General features: G+C 37.2%; 1 protein-coding gene across 1 annotated transcript in view; it reads left to right on the forward strand.

Annotated features, from left to right (window-relative positions):
• GUCY1A2 (guanylate cyclase 1 soluble subunit alpha 2) overlaps positions 1–24742 on the forward strand; it is a 442918-nt gene that overhangs the window by 50570 nt on the left and 367606 nt on the right. Inside the window, exon 3 of the mRNA XM_069080535.1 lies at positions 11405–11526. Coding sequence (XP_068936636.1) covers positions 11405–11526 — 122 coding nt within the window. The remainder of the gene's footprint in view (positions 1–11404; positions 11527–24742) is intronic.

The raw sequence follows: 24742 nt of genomic DNA on the forward strand, positions 1-24742 counted from the left end.
TGTATTAATATCTCCATTTTACAGATGAGGAATCAAAACTCAAAGGACTTAAGTGACCTTCTCAAGGTTACACAGATAATGCGTCAGAACTGGTATGTTAACTGAAGTCTTTTGACTCCAAATTTGTTATTTTTTTCAATACAGCACACTAACTGATATGAAAACCTTGCCCCTATGTCCTCTTGCTGTTCATATATTGCCAGATCCCATTCCTGGATCCTTGCCACCATCTATTTCCTTTAATCTTATTCACATGCTGCTCAACAGAATTGGAGGGAGTCATACAACCATACTAACTGGGTCTACTATAAATTTGTGTTCTCTAATTTCAATTGGGGGCCTCATGAGGCAATCCTTTTATTCACCTCTAACTGATTCTCTCACTATCTCCATACATTGGCTGTTCCAAATATTTTCTTCTTTGCTTAAGCTTCCCATAGCAATCCTTCTTGAACTTCTCCTTTGAGGATCTCAACTCCTAATTTACTAAAAATTAGAAACTATTCTTCCTTCTTCAGTCCAAAGCTAAAGTTCCTTTTTTTCCCTTTCATGTCACACTTCCTTGGAATCATGCCCTATTCTTTGTTAGTCCAACCTCTTTTTAAGAGATTGTATATCTTGCTAAGGTTAACTAACTCTGTAAATACCCTTGATCCTCCTGTTTTCTACAGCAGATAGCTCCCTTAATCATTTCCCCCATCTCTAATGTTCAGTCCCTTATTACTTACTAGTTCCTTCCCAATAGTCTATAATCACAGTTTAGTCTTTTCTATCCTTCAAAAATTCTCAATGGAGGATTTGCTATCTCTTCAAGCTGTCATCCAGTACTTCTTCTACCTTTCTCAGCAAAACTTGTGGGGAAAATAAAAATTGTCTACCATTACTAATTCTACTTTCTCTTTTCATTCGCTTCTTTGCAATATGGTTTTGGACATCATCGTTTGATTGAAACTTTTTTTTCTAGTTACCAATGATCTCTTATTTGCTAAATCTGGCAGTCTCTTCTTAATTCTCATCTTTCTTGACCTCTCTTCAATAACACTGTTAACCACCCATTTCTTCTGAGTATTCTGTTGTGTTTTTGTGACCCTGCCCTCTTTCTTCTTTTCCTATGTATCTGACCACTTCTTATTGATCTCCTTCACTCATTCACCCTTACTATACCTCCTCATTATATTTATACTTCAAGGATCTGTTCTTGGCCCTCTTCCCTTCTTTCTTTAGCCTATCTCATTTGGTTACCTTATCTTCAGCCTTATGGTGTCTTCTGAGCTCCAGGCCCACATCACAATGGTATATTAGACACTTCAAACCAGATATCCTGAAGGTACCTCAACACTCAAACACAACACATCTAAAATAGAATTCATTGTCTTTTCATCTACATAACAGTAACAGAGACAGAAGAAACAGCAGGGCCATATGTTCTTGAGACACATAGTGGCCTGGGTAGATGTGTAGGGGCCCAAGGACTCTCTTTTTACCTAGAGGATCATAATATTTTTTCCCCTCAACTTTCCTCTAAAAAAGAAAGTGATTTGACCATTCATGTCTTCTTGTATGCACACTAAATTCTAGCTCAGCAACCAATTGAAAGATTTTTCTTAATCATGAAGTAATCAAACAGGAAATAATCACAAAATGCCTATGTGTGCCCCAAACAGGGACAGAATTCCTCCATTACATATCCTCATGCACTTCTAAAAACAGGTTTGACAGATCTTCCACATGAATTGGCAGCAGGTTGTGCCCCCTGTTTATGTTTATGAGGACCTGTTCCCCACTCCATTACATATGTATATATTACCTCCCCCAATAGACTACAAGTTCCTTGTGAGCTAATATTGTTTTGCCTTTCTCTTTGTATCTCTAGCACCTAGCATGGTACCTGGAATATGGCAGATTTTAAATAAACATTTGTTTCCTTGCTCATTTGAAAACTGATTAAAGAAAGTCTGCTATAGAACATTTGGATAAGATTAAAAGGAAGCAGAAAGAACATATTAGTTTGATGGACTGACTAGCCTATTAATACTTAAGTTTGAATTACAAGGTGTTTGGAATGATTTACACAAGAGATTTAAAACACTATAGATGTTCATTTCAAGAGGCAAGTGATCAGGTAGTAGTCCCATGGCCCATTTTATCTAAACAAGGGTAATGTCCCTTCAGTACAGCTAGCCTAAGGTTTAGCATCTTCTCTGAAGTATGCTTTAGGCTCTTCTAGTCAAAGATTTGTGTTTTACAAAAGGTTTTACCCCATCGCTGAACTAGCCCATAGTCCCCATTCATGGGAGAAATTTTTAGACTCCAAAGGGAAAATAATGATAATGTCCTTGTGATACCTCTTGGTACATTTTTATTCAAGGTACTTCTGGAGGAGGTTGAATACTAGAAGAAATGTGACATGAGGAGACTTACTTTATTTCTGGGAGGGTTCTGTAGGAGCTTAGGGCTAATGATAACATCTGCTACAGTAGGGATTACTTACTCTGGGTCAGTCCATGAAGCTACCAATCTTCTGTAGTCCTATATATGAGACAGTACTATGTAATTATATACTACACACTTATTGAACAGATGGAGAAAATGGCAGATGAATTCCTGAAATAGATTACAGAGGTGATATAGAAAAAAGACATTGTTGTGATGGGAGTCCATTTTGACTGGGGTGATAAGAAGAGAAGCTCAAGATAAGAACTGTCCTTTGGGTATTTGATATAGAAGGAGTAGAGTTCTGGGCTGCTTTGCACAGCAGAACTGGGGCCTGTGCTGTGGGATACCCCCTGGGCTAGAGTGGAAAAGAGTGAAAATGACTCAGAGTTTGGCTTAATATTAGAATTAAAAATAAACAATAAACAAACCACTTTTGAGAACAGTTCAACAATGGAACGAGCAGTCTGCTGAGTGAACTCACTTGGATTGGTATGATTGTCAAGATCTATATAGGAGGAATTTCCACACTGAGACACAGATTAGACTAGATGGCCTCCAAGGCCCTTTCCATCTCTATTAAGACTATATGATTCAAGGGGCGGCCAGGTAGCACAGCGAGTAAGAGCACCGGCTCCAGTGTTGAGAAGACCTGGAGATCGAATCCCGGGCTCAGACACTTAGCACCCACCCAGAAACACCTGGCCGTGTAACCTTGAGCAAGTTACTTAACCCCAATTGCTTAGGGGTGGCCAGGTGGCTCAGTGAGTAAGAGCACCGGCTCCAGTGTTGGGACGACCTGGAGATCGAATCCCGAGCTCAGACACTCAGCACCACACCCATAAATAACTGGCCGTGTAACCTTGAGCAAGTTACTTAACCCTGATTGCTTAAAAAAAAAAAAAAGACTATATGATTCAACAGTGCATGGTACCAGAGAAAACTGAAAGCATTGATGCTGATTACAGCTACTGGAGAGCTAATAAAGAACTAAAAATATGGTTTGGTTGTGAAAAAAGTAATATTAATTATAATAATTTATGTGACCTGTTTACCATTTATGTTTAATCACATTGTAACAAAATAATTATTATGCATACTAGTAAGCATATATTCACATTACCTTTGTTGTCAGTTTTATTTGCTTACAAAAGGAATATCTCTATACACATAGGCTCATTTATTTGTATGTATTATGTATGTATAAATTTGCTCATATAATATAGTTATCTTTTCATAGCTTGAAAATATTAGAGAGAACATTAGCTGTGAGTATAAATTTTAGACTAGTACTTACTAACCTTGCATTATCTTTTTTGGGAACAGATGAATGGCATAATATTAAATAGACAAAAAATAGATTCTAGATAGATAGATGGGTAGATAGAACACATATTGGGAATTTACTATATGTCAGTCAGTATGCTAAGACCTGGGGATACAAATGAAAGCAAGAAGGCATTCCCTGCCCTCAAGAAGCTCACATTTTAATCGAAGACAACATATAAAGAGAAGTGGGAAATGTCTTCTATCAGAAAGAATGGAGACACAGGAGTGGAGTTCAAGTTGGCAGTGGAAGAGATGAGGATGATGGCCAGAATGAGGGCAACATGATGTGGAGTTGACCCAGAAATGGCATAAAGTCCTGGTTCCAGGTAATATAAGTCAGAAAGGAGGAGATATAATTTAGAGGCAAAACAAACACATGGGTTATTATGGGGCTGAAATCTGAGGGAGCTAGGGATGCAGAGATAATACGATTTATATTAATTGACTTTGTTAAATAACCCTTCCCCTTTCTTCAACCTGTCTTACCCTGCAAACCTTTAGATCTTTCCAGATTTGAGCCCTTCAAGCAGAATACAGAAACTGAATCATCTCCTGCATGTTCAGTTCCTTAGTTTGCTTGGACCCTTAAAGATTTAGCAGTAGGAGCTAGACATCCATGCTCAGTATTTTCTTGAGCAGATGTTCACATCTGTAAGAGCTGTAGCAAGTAATTGGGTTTCATTGGCTGCAGCTTCTCTGTTATAGTCAAATGTGTGTTTGTGTTTCAGATTTCTTTATCTAAATTGGATTCACACTTCTGCTTGATATGTTAACAGGACACATTGCTTTAGTTATTATTAGCAATCAGCCCAGAATCTCATCTATGGGATAATTAATTTCTCACAAAAAATTCAGGATTGCTTACTGTTGAATCATAAAACCATAGGCTCTAGAGCCAAAGGAACCTCAGAGTTTTTCTCATACAGTTGCTTAATTTTATAGAGGGGTATCTTGAGATCCATATAGATTAAGTGTATGCATCAATTAAACAACAAAGATTTATTAAATATCTGCCCTGTGCCAGGTACTTTGCTAGGCAAAACAGACTAACTCCCTTTCAACATTGATTAGAATTCTAGTAAATAGTGAGAAATCTGAAATGAACTGCTCATAATATTTAAAAAAACACTGAAGCATATGAAAGAAGATATTAAAAATATAAGAATTTATTTTCTTCTTTATATTGGAATATCTATTTTTGTCATAGACACTAGAATTGTATCTCAAGCTTTAATTCTCCAAATTCCATCTTTAACAAGTGACCATTCACATTGTTCTTCCAGACCTTCCTTGGCAAACATACTATACCCAAGACAGTTGATTCCATTTAAAAATGGATATAGTCATCAGCAAGTATTTCCTTATAAGAACTAGAATTTTAGTTCTCTGAACCATCTATTCAGTGGTTGGTCCTAGCTTTTTACTCTGGGAATAAATAAAGTCAGGATAATATAGAGAGGCAGATTAGCATATTGGATAGAGGCCCATCTTTGAAGTCATAGTCTTAGACATTCTGTCTCTAACACATACTGAATATGTAATAATGAGCAAAGTAACAGATGATTTGGTCATCTTTGCTGGTCAAGAGAATTTGTGTCTCTTCTTTATGGCAACTCTTCAAATATTTTAAGACTGCAGCCTTTTCTCAAGATTAGCACCTCTAGCTCATTCCTCTGTCCTACTAAGAATCATATAATCACATTATCTCAAAGTGGAAGGGACCTTAATGGTAATCTAATCCAACCCATTCCTGAATAGGAATCTTCTCTACAATATCCCTGAGAAGTGACCATACAACTTTTGCTTGAAAATTTCTAGTGTTGGGGAACCCTTGGTTTCCAGCTAATGGAATGACTTGTAGGTTCTTTATAATCTTGGTAATTCTCTTCTAGAACCTTGTTTCATCTCACCAATTTTCTTTGCAAAGTGGAGTACTCAGAATTAGACATAGTTCTCCAGGTGTGTTCTGAGCAGCTAGCTCAGAGTATGTATAGCTAGACTCTTGCTTCACTTATTTTGGGAGTTATAATTCTGTTAATGCAGTACATCATCTGGTCAGCTTTTTTGGCCACATGCCACAGTTGTGTTTCATATGAAACTAGCAGTCTTCTAAAAATGCTTCCCTACTTGCCTTTTATATTTACTACTATCTATCCATGTCTTTCCTTCTTGTACTTTTGAAGTTGATTTTTTGGACCCAAGTATAGGCTTTTGCATTTGTCATTTTAAATCTCAACAACTTAGACTAATGGGCCAAATAGAATGTAAATTTAATAAATTAAAATATACAAATGCAAAATCGAATGCTTGGACACAACCAGGTGCATAGTTATTGCATTGGGAAGGAGTGATTAGATACAGTTCATGTGAAAAAGTCATTCAGCCATTTCTGAACCATCTAATTATATCTTCCAATCTTACCTCCCTATGCTTTCCACAAGGGTACTTCTGGAAATACTTTACCAATGCCTGCTACGTCTCTGCCATTTCCTGATCTACCAATCATGTAAACCTGTTCCCATAATTGAAGTTCCGTATAATAACTCTATTCTATCACTCTGCCAGTGTTGTAATCTACATTTTTTATTCTATTCTTCCTTTTGGTCAAGAGATCTGTGTATCCCTTCCCCACTATATAATTTTCTCTGTTTTATTTTCTTTTTAACTTTAACCACATTCTCTTTTCCATGCTTCCTCCTGCGTTAGTGAATTTACACAAGGATATTTGTTTCCTTAATATATAGTGCTCCTTTGACCCTTTTACCTAGTTATTCTTCTTGACCTCTTTGTAGCTTTTGACAGTCATTGACTTTTTTCTTGATACTCTCTTCTTTTCTTTTTTTTTAAACAAATCGGGGTTAAGTAACTTGCTCAAGGTTACATGGCCAGTTATTTCTGGGTGTGTGGTGCTGAGTATCTGAGCCCAGATTTGATCCCCAGGTCATCCTGACAGTGGAGCTGGTGCTCTTACCCGCTGAGCCACCTGGCCACCCCTATACTATCTTCTTTTCAATTTTTTTTTGTGACACTCTTCTATCATGGGTCTTTTCCTACCTGTCATACCTCTCCTTCTCTCTCTCCTTTTCTGGTTCTTCATCCATTTCACACACTAATGGGGGGGTGTCCCCCCAAAGCTCTGTCCTGGAACCTTTTTCCTTTGCCTTCTATATTCTTTCATTTGGTGAACTAATCCCCTATCATGGTTTCAGTGATCACCTCAAAGACTCTCATATCTACTTGTCCAGCCCTAATCTCTTTCCTGATCCCCAGTCTTGCATCTCCAATTGCCTTTTAGACATCTCAGACTTGTAAGTATCTTAAACTCAATATGTCCAAAACTGAACTCATTTTCCCCCCTGCAATTTCCCTTTTTCCTAACATTTTTTATTACTGTGGAAAGCACCATCACCTTCAGTTACCCAGACTTGCAATCTAGATACCATTTTCAACTCCTAACTCTCACTCATGCCCCCATATCCAATCTGTTACCAAATCCTGTCATTTCTACCTTTTTAACATCTTATCTATATGCCCCTCTTCTATCTTCTTAAACTGCAACCGCTCTGTTCCAGGGTCTCATCACCTACTGCAATAGTATGCTTCTTGGTCTTCCTTCTTCAAGTTTCTTCCCATTTCAATCCCTCTTCCATGACACTGTCAAATTGATCTTCCTAAGGTGCAGGTCTGATTTTTATTAGCCCCCTACTCAATAAACTCCAGTGGCTTCCTATCCCCTTGAGGATTAAATATAAAATCCTTAAAACCTTTATGACCTGAATCTTTCTTAGCTTTCCAGTTTTCTTATACTTTATGTACTATGTGATTCAGTGACATGTGGACTTTTTGTTATTCTTTGCACATGATGCTTTATCTCTTAACTGAGTATTTTCACTGACTGGCCCCCATACCTGAAATGTTGTCTCTCCTTATCTCTTTTTCCTGGTTTTCCTGACTTCCTTCGTATCTTAGCTAAAATCCCATTTTCTGTAGGAAGCCTTTCCCAGTCCTCAATTTTATTGCCTTTACTCTGAGATTGCTGCCCTTTCTCCAACCCCTATTTTTCTTGTCTATATCTTACTTGTTGTTTGCATGTTTTCTGCTCCCATTAGACTGTTGAATCCTTGTGATCAGGGACTATTTTTTTTGCCTTTCTTTGTATCTCCAGTGCTTAACACAGTATCTGACACATAGTAGGTGCTTAATAAATTCTCATTGACTAATTGACTTTTTTTTTGGAGGGGAGGGAAGTGGGGCAATTGGGGTTAAGTGACTTGCCCACGGTCACAATCTAGTAAGTGTGTCAAGTGACTGGGGTCACATTGGAACTCAGGTCCTCCTGATCCCAGGACCAGTGCTCTATTCACTGTGCCACCTAGCTGCCCCACTAACTGACCTTTGAACAATTTATAACCACTGCTATTTTTTATTGTTGTATCGTCAGCATGGGATGCAACTGAACAAACTCTTTGACAGTTTGTTTTAAGTTCATATTTACTTTCTTGCAATATTGCCCTAGTACAATGAATAATTGCTATATATTGGATGTTAGACTGGGAAATTATTTCCCATTGCCATTTAAAATTGTCATTCTATCATTCCTATTATTTCCATGTTTGCTATTTCAATTTTATACAATTGAACTTCTATTTTTTTTCCCTTTCTGACAAAGAAAGGATTAAGTTAGATTGATTTCAATAGGCACATTGAGACTGTGACAACTTCTTATTGTAATGGTGACCCCTAGGTACTACAGAGAATAAACAACATTTTTGTTTCATTTTTCTAGCACATTGTCTCATGAGTTGTTTTATTTCTAGAGATATGAATCTACAGATATATGTATTTATATATGTATTATTTATATGATTTGAGTTTATTAGGGAACTAAGAGCCCAAGTGACTAAGGTCAATCGACCAATATATCTATGTCAGAGTTCAGCTCTCTATCTAATTTAGGGGATTTTAACATTTTTTTACATCATGGATCCCTTTGGCAGTCTGTTTAAACCTATGAACCCCCTCTTAGAATAATGTCTTTAAATAAAATATCATACATAGCATTGTCAAGAAAAAAAAGCAATTATAATGAAATGAAAGTCCACAGACTCCAGGTTAAGAACCCCTGATCTAATTTACTCTGTGCTGCTTCTCCATGATGAGATCTCAGTGAGGTTATGTTTACCTACAAATACTTCATATATATTATTCTTAAAACAAAATATTTTTATATATAATATATATGTCTTATAAATCTAATTCCACCAAAAAGCTCCAATCCCAAATTCTCATTATAATTCAAATTTGGGTAAGTTATGCCAAATTGATGTTATAGGCCTGAATACTTGGTTATTCTGGACAAAATCTCAATTATTGATCAAGATATCATAACCTTATAAATATTTCAAATGTGGGGGAGGGGAACAATGTCATACTAGTTCCCAACCCAACTCCAGGCAAAATATTAGGTCTCAGAAAAGAGAGGCAATGAGTTGTAGATTGAAGTGATGATTTTTTGTTAACAGTATTAAATCTCTTTGCAAAATGACCAGATGCTTTAAAAGGGACATCATCCCTTCCCCCACTTCCAGTTCTCAAAGCTGACCTAGAGCTTAGAAAAGAGAATTCTGATTTTACCTCCAGCCCCAAATTGGTGCTGAGGAGCAAGTGATTGATTAGTGTAAACAGGAAGACAATTAATTATATGTGACTTAATTAGAGCAGGCATAGTGGGAAAGTTATAGTGATGTAGGGACTACTTGACCCTCAGCTCTTTCCTCTCTGGAAGAGGACAGAAAGCAGTGCTTTTCCTTTTAGAGCAAGTATAGATTGCCACACTTCAGAAAGCATCTTTGCATCTCTTTGAAGGACAGAAGGATCAACCAGACTCAATTTTTCTTTCTCCCTCTAGGAGATCAGGGAACCTCATACTAAGGCCTATGTAGTGTGGCTTAGAATTGCTAATCATTTTAAATCTGATCCCATACTACTTTCAGGAATGTTTGTCTATCTGCATCTGCTATTAACACATCTGACAGAGATTGCAGAAATTCATTTGTATGAAATGTTACTGTTACTAATGAATTGGGTGACTATGTTCCCTTATGTTTATGGTTATTGTTTAAAAAAATTCTATTCACAATTTGAGTCATTTCATGTTTATATTAAGCCAGAAAGTGCCTCGAAATCTATGTGTTTCCAAATCCTTATTAAATATCTACCATCCTGTCTCTTTAGCAAACTCTTTTGTTTACTCATTGAAGTTCAGTCTTCCATAGAGTCATATTGATCTCATTCTTAAAAAGTTCTTAGTTTTTTACTCAGAAGCAAAGTCACTTGTGTCCTTTAATCTCTTCTTAGAGCAGTATTGGTTATATTGTAAGGAATGGGTGGGTAGAAAGGCTCACTGTCAGGGTGTTGGCTATAGGATGAGAAATCATTTTGATGCCATAAGCCAATTAATATAGATAAATAGATAAAACATTTATTAAATGCTTAATGTGCCAGACACTGGGTTAAGCTTTGGTGATTAAAGTGCAAGGAACTAAGTTCAGCTCTTGTTAAGCTCTCTCAAGGAGCTTACATTGTAATGGGAGAAGGAAATATAAAAGGGAGCTGTCAAAAACTGGAGAAGGTGGCATGATATGGAGATGATAATGAAAGCCTGGTTCCTGGCAAGGATCACCTATAAGAACCAAATGTCCCAGGGTAGAATTTAAGTTTTCTGTATAAGTTTCTAAGCCAGGAAATGTTGGGAGGTGATGGCTAGAGTGAAGGCAGTATAGTATGGAGATAACTGGGAATTAAACTGTCAATAAGATATCAAGAAATTGTAAGGTGTGTTTGAAGGTGTACCCAGACTGATGAAATCATTAAACTTTGAAGTTCATACATGGATAGATGAGAGGTTATTGTATTTGTCCTTTGTTTTCAAAGAGCACAATGGCATCAGGGAAATGATGACATGACTTGCTGTTGACTTTGATTTGAGTGGGGGAAGGCTGTGCAAGGTCACTAACCTCATTTTCTCCTCCAGAGCCATCTGGATCCAGTGTCTAGATATTCATCAAGATGGCTGGAGATTACCCAGGATTCAATGGGAGACCCTGGCCCTTTTAGGCTAAGGCCTTTAAACCTACTAACTTAGAGAGTGAGAGAGAGAGACAGACAGACAGACAGAGAACAAGTGGCTATTTAAAACAGGCAATATGGTAGTTAAATAAGATAAAACATTTCTATCCAACAATGGTGTGTGTCTATTTGCCCAATTAGGCTGGTTTTACCTCACAGATGCTGGACAGCTACTCACCACCCCCTACTTTACATGTACCAGGCAACTTCACTAGAAAAGCACACTGCCAGCAGGGATGACGCACACAGATACTGAGGCATTTGCTAACTGCTAAATTTTTGGTTTTCTTTTCTTCCCCCCCGATACTGTTGCTTATTAAAGAATGTCTCCAGTTTCATGCCTATGCTATACATGATGATGCTAATGGTGGATAAGAGACTATGTCTTAAAGCATCAGTTATTTAGAAATGCCGTTGGCTAAAAGTAAGGGGTATAAAGGCCTGTATGCTTTTCTGTATGAACTTTCAGAGATGCTTTAAAATTTCCATATGCTTATTTTTTTTTCCATTTTAGTTACAGGGACGCAGAAAAGAATTTCTACAATCTCTCTAACAGATGCTCCTATGCAGACCATTCCAGCAAAGAGGAAATTGAAGATGTCTCAGGAATTCTTCAGTGTACCGCTAACATGCTTGGTATATTATATCATTTATGCTAGAGAGAGAGAGAGAGAGAGAGAGAGAGAGAGAGAGAGAGAGAGAGAGAGAGAGAGAGAGAGGAGGGAAAGTATATGTTTGTGGAAAGGGATTTTCCTTTTCCTTGGATGAGAGACCTGGAGGATGGTAAAGACTGAGCCTGGGACTCTGTCCTTAGGGACTTCCTTGTAATGCACTAGATGTTGGCAGAATGCAAATAACAAATTCAGAAAAAGAATGAAAAAGTTCATGATGAAAATGTATGCTGTTTAGCTACAGATTTCCTGTATAAAGCATTACTAACCTTGGGTTCAGCAATCATTCTTTGGATTCATATAATTCTGGGACAGGAATCTGGGCCTTTATTTTCCAGTGGAAGAAAAAAGATATAATAGGTTGGTCAAAGTAACAAGCAACAGGATGCTTGTTAAGAATTAAAGGATACACTGGAAATTCTTTTGTCTGTCTTTCTGAGTGACTCCAAGGACATTGGTTCTGTCTACCCAATTACAATTTTTCTTTTGTAGTGGTAGCCAATGAATGGAGAATTGTCCCATTTACAGTTAACAAAGGCTAAGGTGATATTTTGGGGAATCTTTTTCTTGGGTATCTCAAATTTATACCACCCTGAAAAGCTCCACATATGCCTGGACAAAGTGAATACACCCTGGTTGCTCTCTTCTGCCACACTGATTTTCACATTAGAATAAGGTCATCTAAAGAGTCTCAGGGTTATCATGTTGAAACATACCTCATCACTAAATAATGATGAATAATGGCAAATGTCTGGAAATTAAGCATTATCAAAAAAACAACTGATTGTACACAAAGAGATCATGGTCAGATAATAAAGAAGAGACACTTTAAGGGATTTTCTTTCTATGTCTAAGTAATTCATTACTCTTTCCTCTATTAAGTATTGTATGTGTTTAAAGTCTGGGCCCACAGGCAACACTTTGCAAAACTACAGGTATAATTTTAGGATAAAAATCTGAACCCTTATCTTCAGATGGCTTGTCCAAAGTCACATACATCAAGAATAAGTAATAAATGATAAAATCAATGCCCCCTCCTAAAATGCTTCTTTCATAAACTCTGGAAGGGCAAGCCACCACTCACTCCCTTTTGTCAGTAGATACTCAAACTCTACTGGACCATTTGTTAAACCCCTGTATGCAAAGCTGTGACAAATGATTGAGATATTTCTTGTTTTATTTCAGGCAACTTAAAATGTGCCCAAAATTCTTTCCTTGCTTTATATACACATACTGATAAAGTTAATGCCTTGGTTTATAGCTTTTTGTTAGCTGTGGCCAGGATGAACATACACTTTGGATTGTTGATCTCTTTGGCTTATTCATATAATAAAAAATGGTTCCCATCAACCTTTTTCTTCTTCACCTCTAGATATTGTAACCTCCACTCTAGAGCAAAGAGCATTAAAAACACAGGATGCAAAAGGGCAATGTGTGTGTGTGTGTGTGTGTGTGTGTGTGTGTGTGTGTGTGTGTGTGTGTGTGTTGGAGATGGTGTTTAACAGTGAATAGGAAAAAGACTGAATGTGTGGGAGGACACTGGCTGTGAGGATACTAACTTCAATTCAAATCAGGCAGCCTCCAATTTATGGATAGATGGACTGTTCTCTGAAAGTTCATTTGTAAGTCAGCTGTTTGTAACTAAGAAAGGATTTTCTTGTAGGAATAATGTTACACTTGTGGATGGTTTTCCAAAGAGGCCTACAAAAATCTGTTTATATCATGTTTTAACTAAAATAACTCAGAAAACACTGTAGCTACACTAGCTATAAGCAAAATAGAAACAAAATTGAGATGGAATTTTATTTTGAATGCCGATATTCCAGAAAACATGAGTTTAATTTTAGAAATATAAGGATTTATTACCAAGGCAACTTCTGGGAACATTTTAAGGCTATAGAAGTAGATGGTAACAGTCCTTTTATTACATAAATAATACCTAAAGCTTGTGTACAATATATGTGTATGTATGTATGTATGTGTGTGTATACATATATGTCTATATATCTATACAGACTTATGGCACTCCTTATCCTGATCTATCTATATCATTTATACTACTCAATTTGGGTTTGAAACTTAGGTCTGGCCCTAGATGTGTGACTAGAAACACTTAAACTGAGTTTCTATTTATCAATAATAATAAAATCAACAATAATCTTTTGTGACCTAGTTCACTTATAATAATGTGGGGGTCAGTACTTTAGAAACCTTAAAGAGTAATATAAATATAAACCATTATTATCATTAACCATAATTAGCAGTTTTTAAATACTCATGAGTAAAAACTAATAGCTTACATTTAAGTAGCCCTTTATGGTTTACCAAACACATTTCTTATGATTAATCTGTGACAAAGCAATGTATAGTATTAATACCTCCATTTCACAGAGAAATAATCAAGTCTCAATGAGAATAAACAACTTCCTTGAATTCAAACAGCTAATAGTGCTGTTGCTATAACTCAAAACCAATTGATTTTCCAGTGTACCTTAATGTCTTACTAAATACACATATATTCTCTTGATGGCATTCTCCTGATCCACCTAGTCTAACAAGCCTGACCAAAAAGAAGGTTTGTTTGACGAGAACTGTCCTTAATGAATTGATGCTGTTGCTCAGTGATCCTTGCTTCCCTTTATAAATGTCCACAAACATCCTTTAAAAATATGTCCTAAAATTTATCAGGAATGAAAGTCAAGCTTACTAGACCTTTTTTTTTTCTTCATTGGGACTTTTTTTTGCCCATCTCTGGAACTGACACCTTTCCTGTCCTTTTTTAAACTGAAAATGGCTCTACAGTCACATCTACAAATTCTTTCAGATTTAATTCATCTGGGCCAGGGGATTTGAAATCATTGCAGGCCAATAGGCTTGCAATGCAGGCTTTCCTAACACCTTTTCCTTTCTTTTTTGCATCAATACCTGTTAGTCACTTTAATTTTATCCTTCCTATCCAAAGCTTTTTTCTTCTAGGTGGATAAAATGGAAGTAATATAAGGGTTCAACAGTTCTTTCTTCTCTCTGTCCATATTATTCTTGCCTCATGCACCTGAAGCAGCAATCCAGTTCCTTATTTGATCTTTTGTCCTAAGAAGAGCTAATTTAGGAAGTCCCAACATGATTACTGTAGTGACATGATGTCAGTCTGGAGAGAGATGGAGTGCCTTGAGGAATGGAACAATGCCCTTTACTGTCTGCTTGTTGTTCAACATTTTTTTATCAGTGATTTGAATGAAATGATAGATAGCATGCTCATTAAATTTGGAGATGACACAAAGTTGAGATTGGAAGGAGGAAAGGATGAAAAAGAGAGTAACTACTTCGGATGAAAAATTGGGGCACATGGAATGTGTATTTGCTTCCATCACAAAGTCTAGGAAGAAAATAAGTATTGGTTGAGAGGTAAGATAGTTTCCATAATAGCCAAGGGGATTACTTTCAGTTCAGAACAGTCTGTTTGGTGTCCAGAAGGAACAGGTCTGAGGATGGAGTATCTTCAAGATTAGTGGAAAGAAGAGAGGCAGTGAGCAGCCAAACTTTTTTTTGTGCTTTTTGGAGGGGGGAGGGCAGGGCAATTGGGGTTAAGTGACTTGCCCAAGGTTACCTGGCTAGTAAGTGTTAAGTATGTGAGGCCTGTTTTGAACTCAGTCCTCCTGACTCTAGAGCCAGTGCTCTATTCACTGTGCCACCTAGCCACCCCAAGCAGCCAAACTTTAAAAATTTATGGAATTTTGCAAGCCAGGGGCTTATGATGAGGGAGATGGAGAGAAATTTTTATGTTTTACCTAGACCTACTATTTTCTAGAAAAGGATGCCATTAAATGACAATCCTTCCTTTTTAAAAAAGTACTTATATTTTGTATTTATATCTCTTCACTTTTAGATATATTCCCTTCCTCTGTTAAGTACTCTATACCATCCTTTTTAAAAAAAATAAATGATTTTTTTTGCTTTTTTGGAGGGCAATTGGAATTAAACGACTTGCCCAAGGTCACATGGCTAGATTTTGTGTTGTGTCTGAGCCTGGATTTGAACTCAGGTCCTCCTGACTTCAGGGCTGGTGCTCTATTCACTGTGCCACCTAGCCACTTAAAAATAAATGATTTCTAAAGGGTTATTCCTAAATATTAGAGATCAAAATTAGTCATTGTTTCCCAATAAAAAAGTAGCATTAGACTGAATTTTATGCTTTTAGTGACAATATCCTAATATTTCATGTACCTCTTTAAAGGGCAGCTCTCAAATGCAGTTTGACAATTCCTCATTCATTTTTAGTGATTTCACAATAAGTAATAATGTTAAGGATTTGGATATATTTCTAACCAAAGTTAGCACAAAATCAATATTTTTAACAGGACCATGATCTAAACTTAATCAAAGTTGAGAGATTTTTTAAAAATAGCAATTACTTACAAAAAAAGTTTCAAAAACCTTTTTTCAAGAAATCAACAAGCATTTAGTAATCCTATAATCCCCAGTGTCTAATTTGTAAAGAGGGACATCCTCACCTAGTGGGGGTCTTCATGGTCATCACTTCTCATTTTCTCTGCCACCCAAGGTGAGGCAAGGGGGATCTTCTTAGGTATAGCTCTGACCCTTTGTTTTCCTTAGAACAACTTCTCTATAATGAGTCACCCAAATCATCATACTAACTGGAGAGTGCAGGAAACAACTTTAAAACAGTGCAAGAACTTGAACACAAAATATTAAGCTATTTGGAATATCACAGGGACACAGCACAGTTCCATAGTCCTGTTTAGTTTAAGAAGTCAGGTTTAGTTTATTACTTTTTGCTCCTACTCCCCTCTGCTCAACCACCTTTTTCTGTCTCCAACTCATTTCTTGCCCTCTCTCTCTTTGATCTGGAGGGGGAAAAGTTTCTTTCTAACTGCTTTCCAGGGAAAATTCCCAGATACACACCAAAATTATTTTTCTTAGTAGTACTGTAATATTGAAGCACAGGCTCATGTATAGTGGGATTAGCAAAATGGAGCTATGGTGGTCTTGAACAGGTTGTTCCAGATCAGAGGAATAATCTTGGAGTCAACAAGGATAAAAGCCAAAGTTGAACAGTGAATTAATCAAATGCAAGAAAGAAAGTACAAACTAACCAAGTTCGCAGCCAATTTCCCCACCTTATAGAGTGTTGTATTCCCTATATGACAGTTTTTCTCTGTGCAGAGAACTGGCTACCTGGTACTCTTTTTAATGATAATTTTTATGTTTATTTTTAGTTTACAATATTCATTTCCACAAGATTTTGAATGAAAAATTTTCTCCCTGTCTTTCCCCTACCCACCACCCCAAAACAGCGATTCCACTGAATACCCCCTCTCCCAATCTGCTCTCTTCTATATCCTCCCCCATTCCCCTTCCAGCTTTACACTAGGGCAAGAAGGATCTACATACCCCAGGGCCTGTATATCTTATTTCCCAGTTGCATGTAAAATAATAATAATAATAATAATTTTTTTAAACATTGGATTTTACAACTTTGAATTCCTGATTCTTTCCCTTCTCCCTTCATTATCCACTCTTACTGGGAAGATAAGCAATTAAATATAGGCTGTACATGTGTAGTTATGTAAAACATTTCCATAGTGGATATATTGTGAAAGACTGACTATATTTCCCTCCATCCTATCCTGCCCCTCACTTGTTCTATTTTCTACTTTGACCCTGTCCCTTTTCAAAAGTGCTTCTAACTACCCTCCCTCCCCAATCTGCACTCCCTTCTATTACCCACCCCCCCTTTTCCCTTCTCCCTACTTTCCTGTAGGGAATTTAAATTCCAATTTAGTATGTATGTTATTCCCTTCTTAAGCCAAATTCAATGAGAGTAAGGTTGACTCATTCCCTTTTGCCTTCCTATTCTTACCATCCATTGTAACAGTTTTCTCTTGCCTCTTTTATATGAGCTAATTTACCCAATTCTGTCTCTCCCTCTCTTCTCTCATTATGTTCCTCTCTCACCTCTTAATTAAAAAAAATATCATCCCTTCCTATTCAACTGGTCCTGTGCCCTCTGTCTATGTATACCTGTACACACACACACACACATATGTATTCGTGCTCACATATACCCTACTATATACACATATATATGTATATATACACCTATATACATTTATATTCCCTTCAACTATCCTCATACTGAGAAAAGTTTCATAAGTTACAATTATTATTTTTCCATGTAGGCATGTAAATGGTTCAACTTTGATTTTTTCCTTATGATTTCTTTTCTCTATTTACCTTCTCATGCTTTTCTTGCTTCTTGTATCTGAATGTCAAATTTTCTATTCAACTATGGTTTTTTCATCAAGATTGCTTGAAAGTCCTCTATTTCATTGAATGACCATATTTTCCCCTGAAATTTTTACTCAGTTTTGCTGGGTAGGTGATTCTTGGTTTTAATACTGGCTCCTTTGACCTCTGGAATATCATATTCCAAGCCATTTGTTCCCTTAATGTAGAAGCTACGAGATCCTGTGTTATCCTGATTGTGTTTCCACAATATTTGAATTGTTTCTTCTTGGCTGCTTGTAATATTTTCTCCTTGATCTGGGATCTCTAGAACCTGGCTATAATATTCCTAGGAATTTTCTTTTTGGGATCTTTTTCTTTAAAAATTTTTTTTGTTTTTTTAAATTTTTTTGTTTACTTTTAGTTTACAAGATTCAGTTCCACAATCCCTTGAGTTTCAAATGTTCTCCCCTTTCCTTTCCCCCCCCCCCCCCCATGACAGCATGCAATCAGGTATAGGATATTCAAATACTTCCACATTAGACATTAGTCAAGTTATAAAGAAGGATTATAATAGATGGAATGAACAATGGGAAAGAGGAAACAAAACCAAACAAGAAAAATAAACAGAGCAGGTAATGTACTTCAATCTGCATTCAAACTCCGTTCTTTCTAGTTCTTTCTCTGAATGTAGACATCTCTCTCCATCATGAGTCTTTTGGAGTTGTCTTATAACCCTGCATTGCCGAGAAGAGTCCAGACTATCAAAGTTGGTCATCACACATATGTTGTGTCTGTAATTGTGTACAGATTTCTCCTGGTTCTGTTCTTCTCGCTCAGCATCAGTTTGTATAAGCCTCTCCAGGTAAATATGAAGTCCATCTTCTCATTTCTTATAGCACAATAGTATTCCATATACCACAATTTGTTTAGCCATTCCCCAATTGATGGGCATCCCCATAATTTCCAATTCTTTGACACCACAAAAAGAGCTGCTATAAATATTTTTGTACATATGGGTCTTCCTCCCACTTCTATGATTTCTTTGGGATACAACTCTGGAAGTGGTATTGGGTCAAAGGATATGAAATTATTTGGAGCCCCTTGGGCATAGTTCCAGATTGCTCTCCAGAATGGTTGAATCAGTTTCCAACTCCACCAACAATGCATTAGTGTTCCATTTTTTCCACATTCTCTCCAGCATGTGTCATTTTCCTGTTTTGTCATCTTAGCCAATCTGACTAGTGAGATGTGGTACCTCAGAGTTGTTTTGATTTGCATTTCTCTAATCCATAGTGATGTAGAGCATTTTTCATATGCTTGTAGATATCTTTAATTTCCTTCTCTGAAAACTGCCTGTTCATATCCTTTGATCATTTATCAATTGGTGAATGACTTGTATCCTTATAGATTTGATTCAGTTCTCTATATATTTTAGAGATGAGACCTTTAACAGAGATATTGGTTGTAAAAATTCTTTCCCAATTTTCCATTTCCTTCCTAATCTTGGTTACATTGTCTTTGTAAAGAAACTTTTCAACTTACTGTAATCAAAATCATCCATTTTGTATTTTATAATGTTCTCTATTTCTTGTTTGGTCATAAAGTCTTCCCCTCTCCCTAAATCTTACAGTAAATTATTCCTTGATTTCCCAGATTGCTTATAGTATAAACCTTTATACCTAGATCATGCACCCATTTAGATTTGATTTTGGTATATGGTGTTAGATTATGGTCTATGCCCAGTTTCTGCCATACTATATTCCGGTTTTCTTTGGTATCTTTTTCAAGAGGTGCTCAGTGAATTCTTTCAATTTCTATTTTGCCTTCTGGTTCTAAAATATCAGGGCAGTTTTTCTTGAGAATTTCTTGAAGGATGATTTCTAGGTTCTTTTTTTGATCATGGCTTTCAGGTAGTCCAATAATTTTAAAATTATCTCTCCTGGACCTATTTTCCAAGTCAGTGGTTTTTCCAATGAGATATTTCACCTTGCCTTCTATTCTTTCATTTTTTGGGGATCTGTTTAGTAGTATCTTGATTTCTCATAAAGTCATTAGCTTCCATTTGCTCTTATCTAATTCTGAAGGAATTATTCTCTTGAAATTCTTTTTCCATCTGGCAAGTTTGGCTTTTTAAGGCATTCTTCTCCTCATTGGCTTTTTGAGCCTCTGTTGCCATTTGAGTTAGTCTATTTTTTAAGGTGTTATTTTCTTTAGTCAGATTGTTGACTCTCTTTTCATGATTTTCTTGCATCATTCTTATTTCTCTTCCCAATTTTTCCTCCACTTCTCTTACTTGATTTTAAAAATCCTTGAGCTTCTCCATGACCTGTAACCAGTTCATATTTTTCTTGTTAGCTTTTGGTGCAGGAGTTCTGACTTTGTTGTTTTCCTCCCATTCCATGCTTTGATCCTTTTTGTCCCCAAGAAAGGAATCTAAGGTTTGACTGCTGTGCTTGCTTTGCTTCCTTTGCTTGCTTATGTTGCCACTCAATTACTTGACTTTTGTGCTCTTTGCCACAGTAGAACTCTGTTTCCAGAGAGAAGAGCTTTGCCATAAATCTCTGGGGTTTTTGCAGCTGCTGGAGCTATTAGTTGGGTGTCCTCCCTGCAGTCCTCAGAAGCTCTGGCTCACTGGTCACATACCCCAGGACCACCAACCAATACTGCGATCCAGATCCAGGCAGGTTAAAGGAAACACTATTACCCTCTGAATGGTTGCTTGGTTCCCCTATGATCTGCAAGCCAGGAGCTGTGAAGCAGCCATGTGGAGCTGGCTACACAGCTGCTGTGGCTCCATGTCTTATCTCCTTGGGTACAGGGGAAAGACTGTGCTCCTTAGTCCCCCCCCCCCCCCCAGTTCCAACAGAGTTCTACACTGACCTTTTACTTTGTATTTGGCACTTATGGGTTGATAATTCTGGAAACCACCACAGCTAATGTGATCTGCTCTCCTGAAGTTTACTCCAGCCACTGCTGGTCGGGGATGCCCTGGGGCTAAAATTGTGGGCTTATGTGGGGCTGGGCTTGGCTCCCAGTGCTCCCAGAGTGCTGCAATGGATCCTTCCTGTAGGCCTGCTGGACTGCCTTCAGCAGGAGATTTGTTCCTCTCTGTCACTTTGTGGGTTCTGTAGCTCTAAAGTTTAGAGTCATATTTTATAGGTATTTGAGGTGGTTATGGGGGGAGCTCATGGAGTTTTCCTGCTTCTATGCTCCCATCATGTATACCATCCTTTTAAATAAAAGATTTTAAATAGAGAGCTGGGGAGAGAAGCAATTTAGCAAAGCAAACATATCAATTGCCAACAGTGTATGCAATAGTCTTCCCCTATAGTAGTACCCCAGAGCAAAAAATTTCCTTTTTTCTCCCTCCCTCCCTCCCTCCCTCCCTTCCTTCCTTCCTTCCTTCCTTCCTTCCTTCCTTCCTTCCTTCCTTCCTTCCTTCCTTCCTTTTTACTCCATTTCCCCTTTCCTCCTTTTTTTTTCTTTCCTTCTTTTCCATTCTTTGGATAAAGACAGCATTTATCAAGCACTTCTTATGTTTCTGTGCTGTGTTGAACACTGAAAATATGATGAAAAAGTGAGATATTTGCCTTCCAGGAGCTTCCATTCTACTAGATAGCTTGTGAGGTCATGGAGATGGAGAGTATAACAATAGCACAATTGATTGACAGTTTTTTAGAAGTAAGGGTTATAATTGACTTGATCATATTCCTAGAGCTAGAGGTACAAGAGGAGGGTATGTATGTGGGTAGAATATGACTGGAATAAAGAAAAATGGTCACAGGGTTGGAGTTAGATTAGTGCCTCTTGGGCCTGGTAGTTGTGGGTCTGATTTACAAGATGAAGCAACCCCAGTGTCAAGGAGAAAGATGGCTGGGATGAAAAAGCCCAGTCTCAGGGCAAGTGAGAGATGAGTAGCTTAGCATTCTAAGGGCATAGTTACTGGTGCTCACACAACCTACTCTTAATAAGTGATGAAAGATAGTGTAGCATAATGGATAGAGCACTGGACTTGCAGTCAGGAAGAACTGGGTTTGAATTTCACCTCAGTCACTTACTAGGTTCATGATCTTGAACCTGTTCTTTAAACCTTTGATTACAGAAGCCTTTGATTCGTCATCCGTAAAGTGAAGGTAAAAAAGAGAAGCTCTCTCTTGGGGTAGTTGTGATACTCAATGAAGATAATTAATGTAGAATGCTTTGTAGATCATCATGTGCTATCTAATTGTGAGCTATTATGTGAGTTGTTTTAAATAATTAAAATTAAAAAAAAATTGAAATACAAATTTGCTTTTGAAAAGTAGAATGCTATGTTTTCTACCTGGGATTCCTTCAGGATCTACCTGACTCCTTTGGGGTCTCCTGCATGGTGAAACAGAGACTTTGAGCAGCTCTTCTAGACACAGCAAATAGAAGCTGCCTTTTTCCTGAGGCACTGAGTTGCAGCCTCTTCTTGACATCCTTGTGCTTTATCTGCTTTATTCCAGGTTGCCTTTTAAATTGCACGGTGTAACATATAAAAGAGTGTGGGGATGAATTCAACCTCAGACAGGGTTAAGTGAGTCAGAAATGCATCTTCTTTTGAAGAGGGGGAGGAGGGGGGAATAGGAGAGGGAAGCCTGTTAAAGAGACTTAGAAATGTTCTTGATGACCAGAGACCTCCTCAGTCGGGTCAGGAACTGTTGTCTCTGCCTTAGAGAATCCTTAAAATATATGGATGCAACCATTGTAGCTGGTGTTTGGACAAACATTTTTACCTCATTTTTCAACTGTATGGGCATATCAGGAATAGGGAAGATATGGAGAATAACATGAGTTTTTTTTGTTGGAAGTTAAATAGAGAGGGGGAAATTGAACAGAAGGACAATTGGTTACTTCACCTCCATTTGCCTCAGGTTCCTTGTCTGTAATATGGGTATAATAATAGCACCTGTTTCGCAGGGCTGTTGTGAGGATCAAATGAGATAATATGTGTAAAAGGCTTTGTAGATCTCAAAGTGCAATATAAATATTAGCTAATATTATGAGAACATTCTACTTGGCACTAGCTTCTCTAGTCAGTTACTTTTTATGGTGACTTGGCTCCTTGAGTTAAAGCTCCAGTTCAAAGATGAGAACTGGAAGTGAGAAAAGGGAACTCAAAGGAAGCAAGGATAAGATGAGTGGATATATATGTATTTGTCATGCTTCAACCCACCCACCCTCTTAGAACAATGAGTGTGCTATCAGAATTGTTCATTTGTTTTCCTTCCCCAAATAGTTTTTTGGTTGTTCAGTATTCTTCCCCTTGGCTCTGGGTTGGTAGCTGTTATCTTCCATCCCAATCTTTACAGAATTAAGCTGTTAAAACTACTTTCTTCTTTTTTGGTGCTTTAAAGATTGAATGCAACAATGAGGTACAATATTTTTAAGAGGCACTTAATGCTTTAAATAAGTTTGTGCAAAGAGTAATTTGAAAGCAGAGACTACTGTCTTTGAATTCCAAGGTGACCTCGTAAAAACTTGTCAAGTAAAGGAAATCTTCTCTAGACCATATTGACATCATTTATGCAAAATATATTTATATTTTTTGAGTAGCATGAATTTATATGCATGTGTTTTATTTTAATTTTAAAGGTATTACAGTAATGACTTTAGTAGAATAGTATTATGGAATAATTATTTTATCCCTTATGAACTCTTTTAAAAACCTGATGTTTGCTTTTGGTAAGAGACAGTCAAGCATTTATTAAGTGCCTCCCCTTTGCCAAACTTTGTGCCAAGCACCAGATAAAAAGACAAAAAAGAGATGGACTTTGCTCCCAAGGAGCTCACATTTGAAGGGAAAAGATATCGGGTTGTATATGTTGGCATAAACAAAGGCAATGAGACTTTGGAAGAGAAGGAACTAGTAGCTGTGGTTTGAGGGAATAGGAAAAGTGATGAGGGATTGAGCTAGGCTGGGAGCTGTGTGAATGGATAGAAGGGCTATGAGAAAGGTGTTGTGAAGAGAGAAATGAAAGGATTTGGCAACTGATTGAATTGGTGTGAGTTAGAGGGAGCAAGCAAAGATAACTCCCAGGCTGCTTACTTGGGTACATGGATAGATTTTAATGTCCTTGATAGTAATAAGCAAGTTTGGGAGAGTGATGAGTATCTTTGGAGAAAAGGTAATCATTTCTATGTTCAATGTGTTGAATTTGAGATGCCTATAGCAGTAGAGAATGATCAATATGCAATTAGTGATAGGAGACTGGAATTTTGGAGAGAGATTAGGAATAGATAAATAGATCTGGGAATCATCTTCATAGAGATCATAATTGACCTCATATTAATGAACATAATGATGAAATGAACAAGTGAGAGAGTATAGGGAGAAAAAAGAGGAGGGTCCAGGACAGACTCTTGTCATACATCAGCTGCTAAAGATTGTGATATAGATGATGAATTGAATGAGGATACTTGAGAGGGAGCAATCAGAAAGGTAGGAGGAGAACGAAGAAAAAGTAGTTTGATGAATACCCAGAGAGCACAAATTATTCAGCAAGAGAGGGTGATCCAAGGTGTCAAATGTTACAGAGGTCAAAAAGAATGAGGAGTGAGAAAAAGCCATTAACTTGTGATTGCTAACTATGGAAGGAGCAATTTCAGTTGAATTTTGAGACAAAGAACTAGGTTGCAGGGAAATATGAAGTGAATAAGGGGAAAAGAATCAAGTGTAAAAACCCTTTTCTTTCTTTCTTTCTTTTTTTTTTTTTTTGCTTTTTGGAGGGCAATTGGGGTTAAGTGATTTGCCCAAGGTCACACAGCTAGTTTTTATGTTAAGTGTCTGAGGGTGGATTTGAACTCAGGTCCTCCTGACTCCAGAACCTAGACACACCCTAAAAATCCTTTTCAAAGGATTTGAGAATGAGAGGAGAGATAAAAGATCATAGCTAACAGAGTTGTTAAGG

The sequence above is a fragment of the Petaurus breviceps genome, unplaced genomic scaffold (genome assembly GCF_028583685.1).
Source record: "Petaurus breviceps papuanus isolate PSGF00001 unplaced genomic scaffold, PetGlider_PUasm1.0 91133, whole genome shotgun sequence".
In the NCBI taxonomy this organism is placed as follows: Eukaryota; Metazoa; Chordata; class Mammalia; order Diprotodontia; family Petauridae; genus Petaurus; species Petaurus breviceps.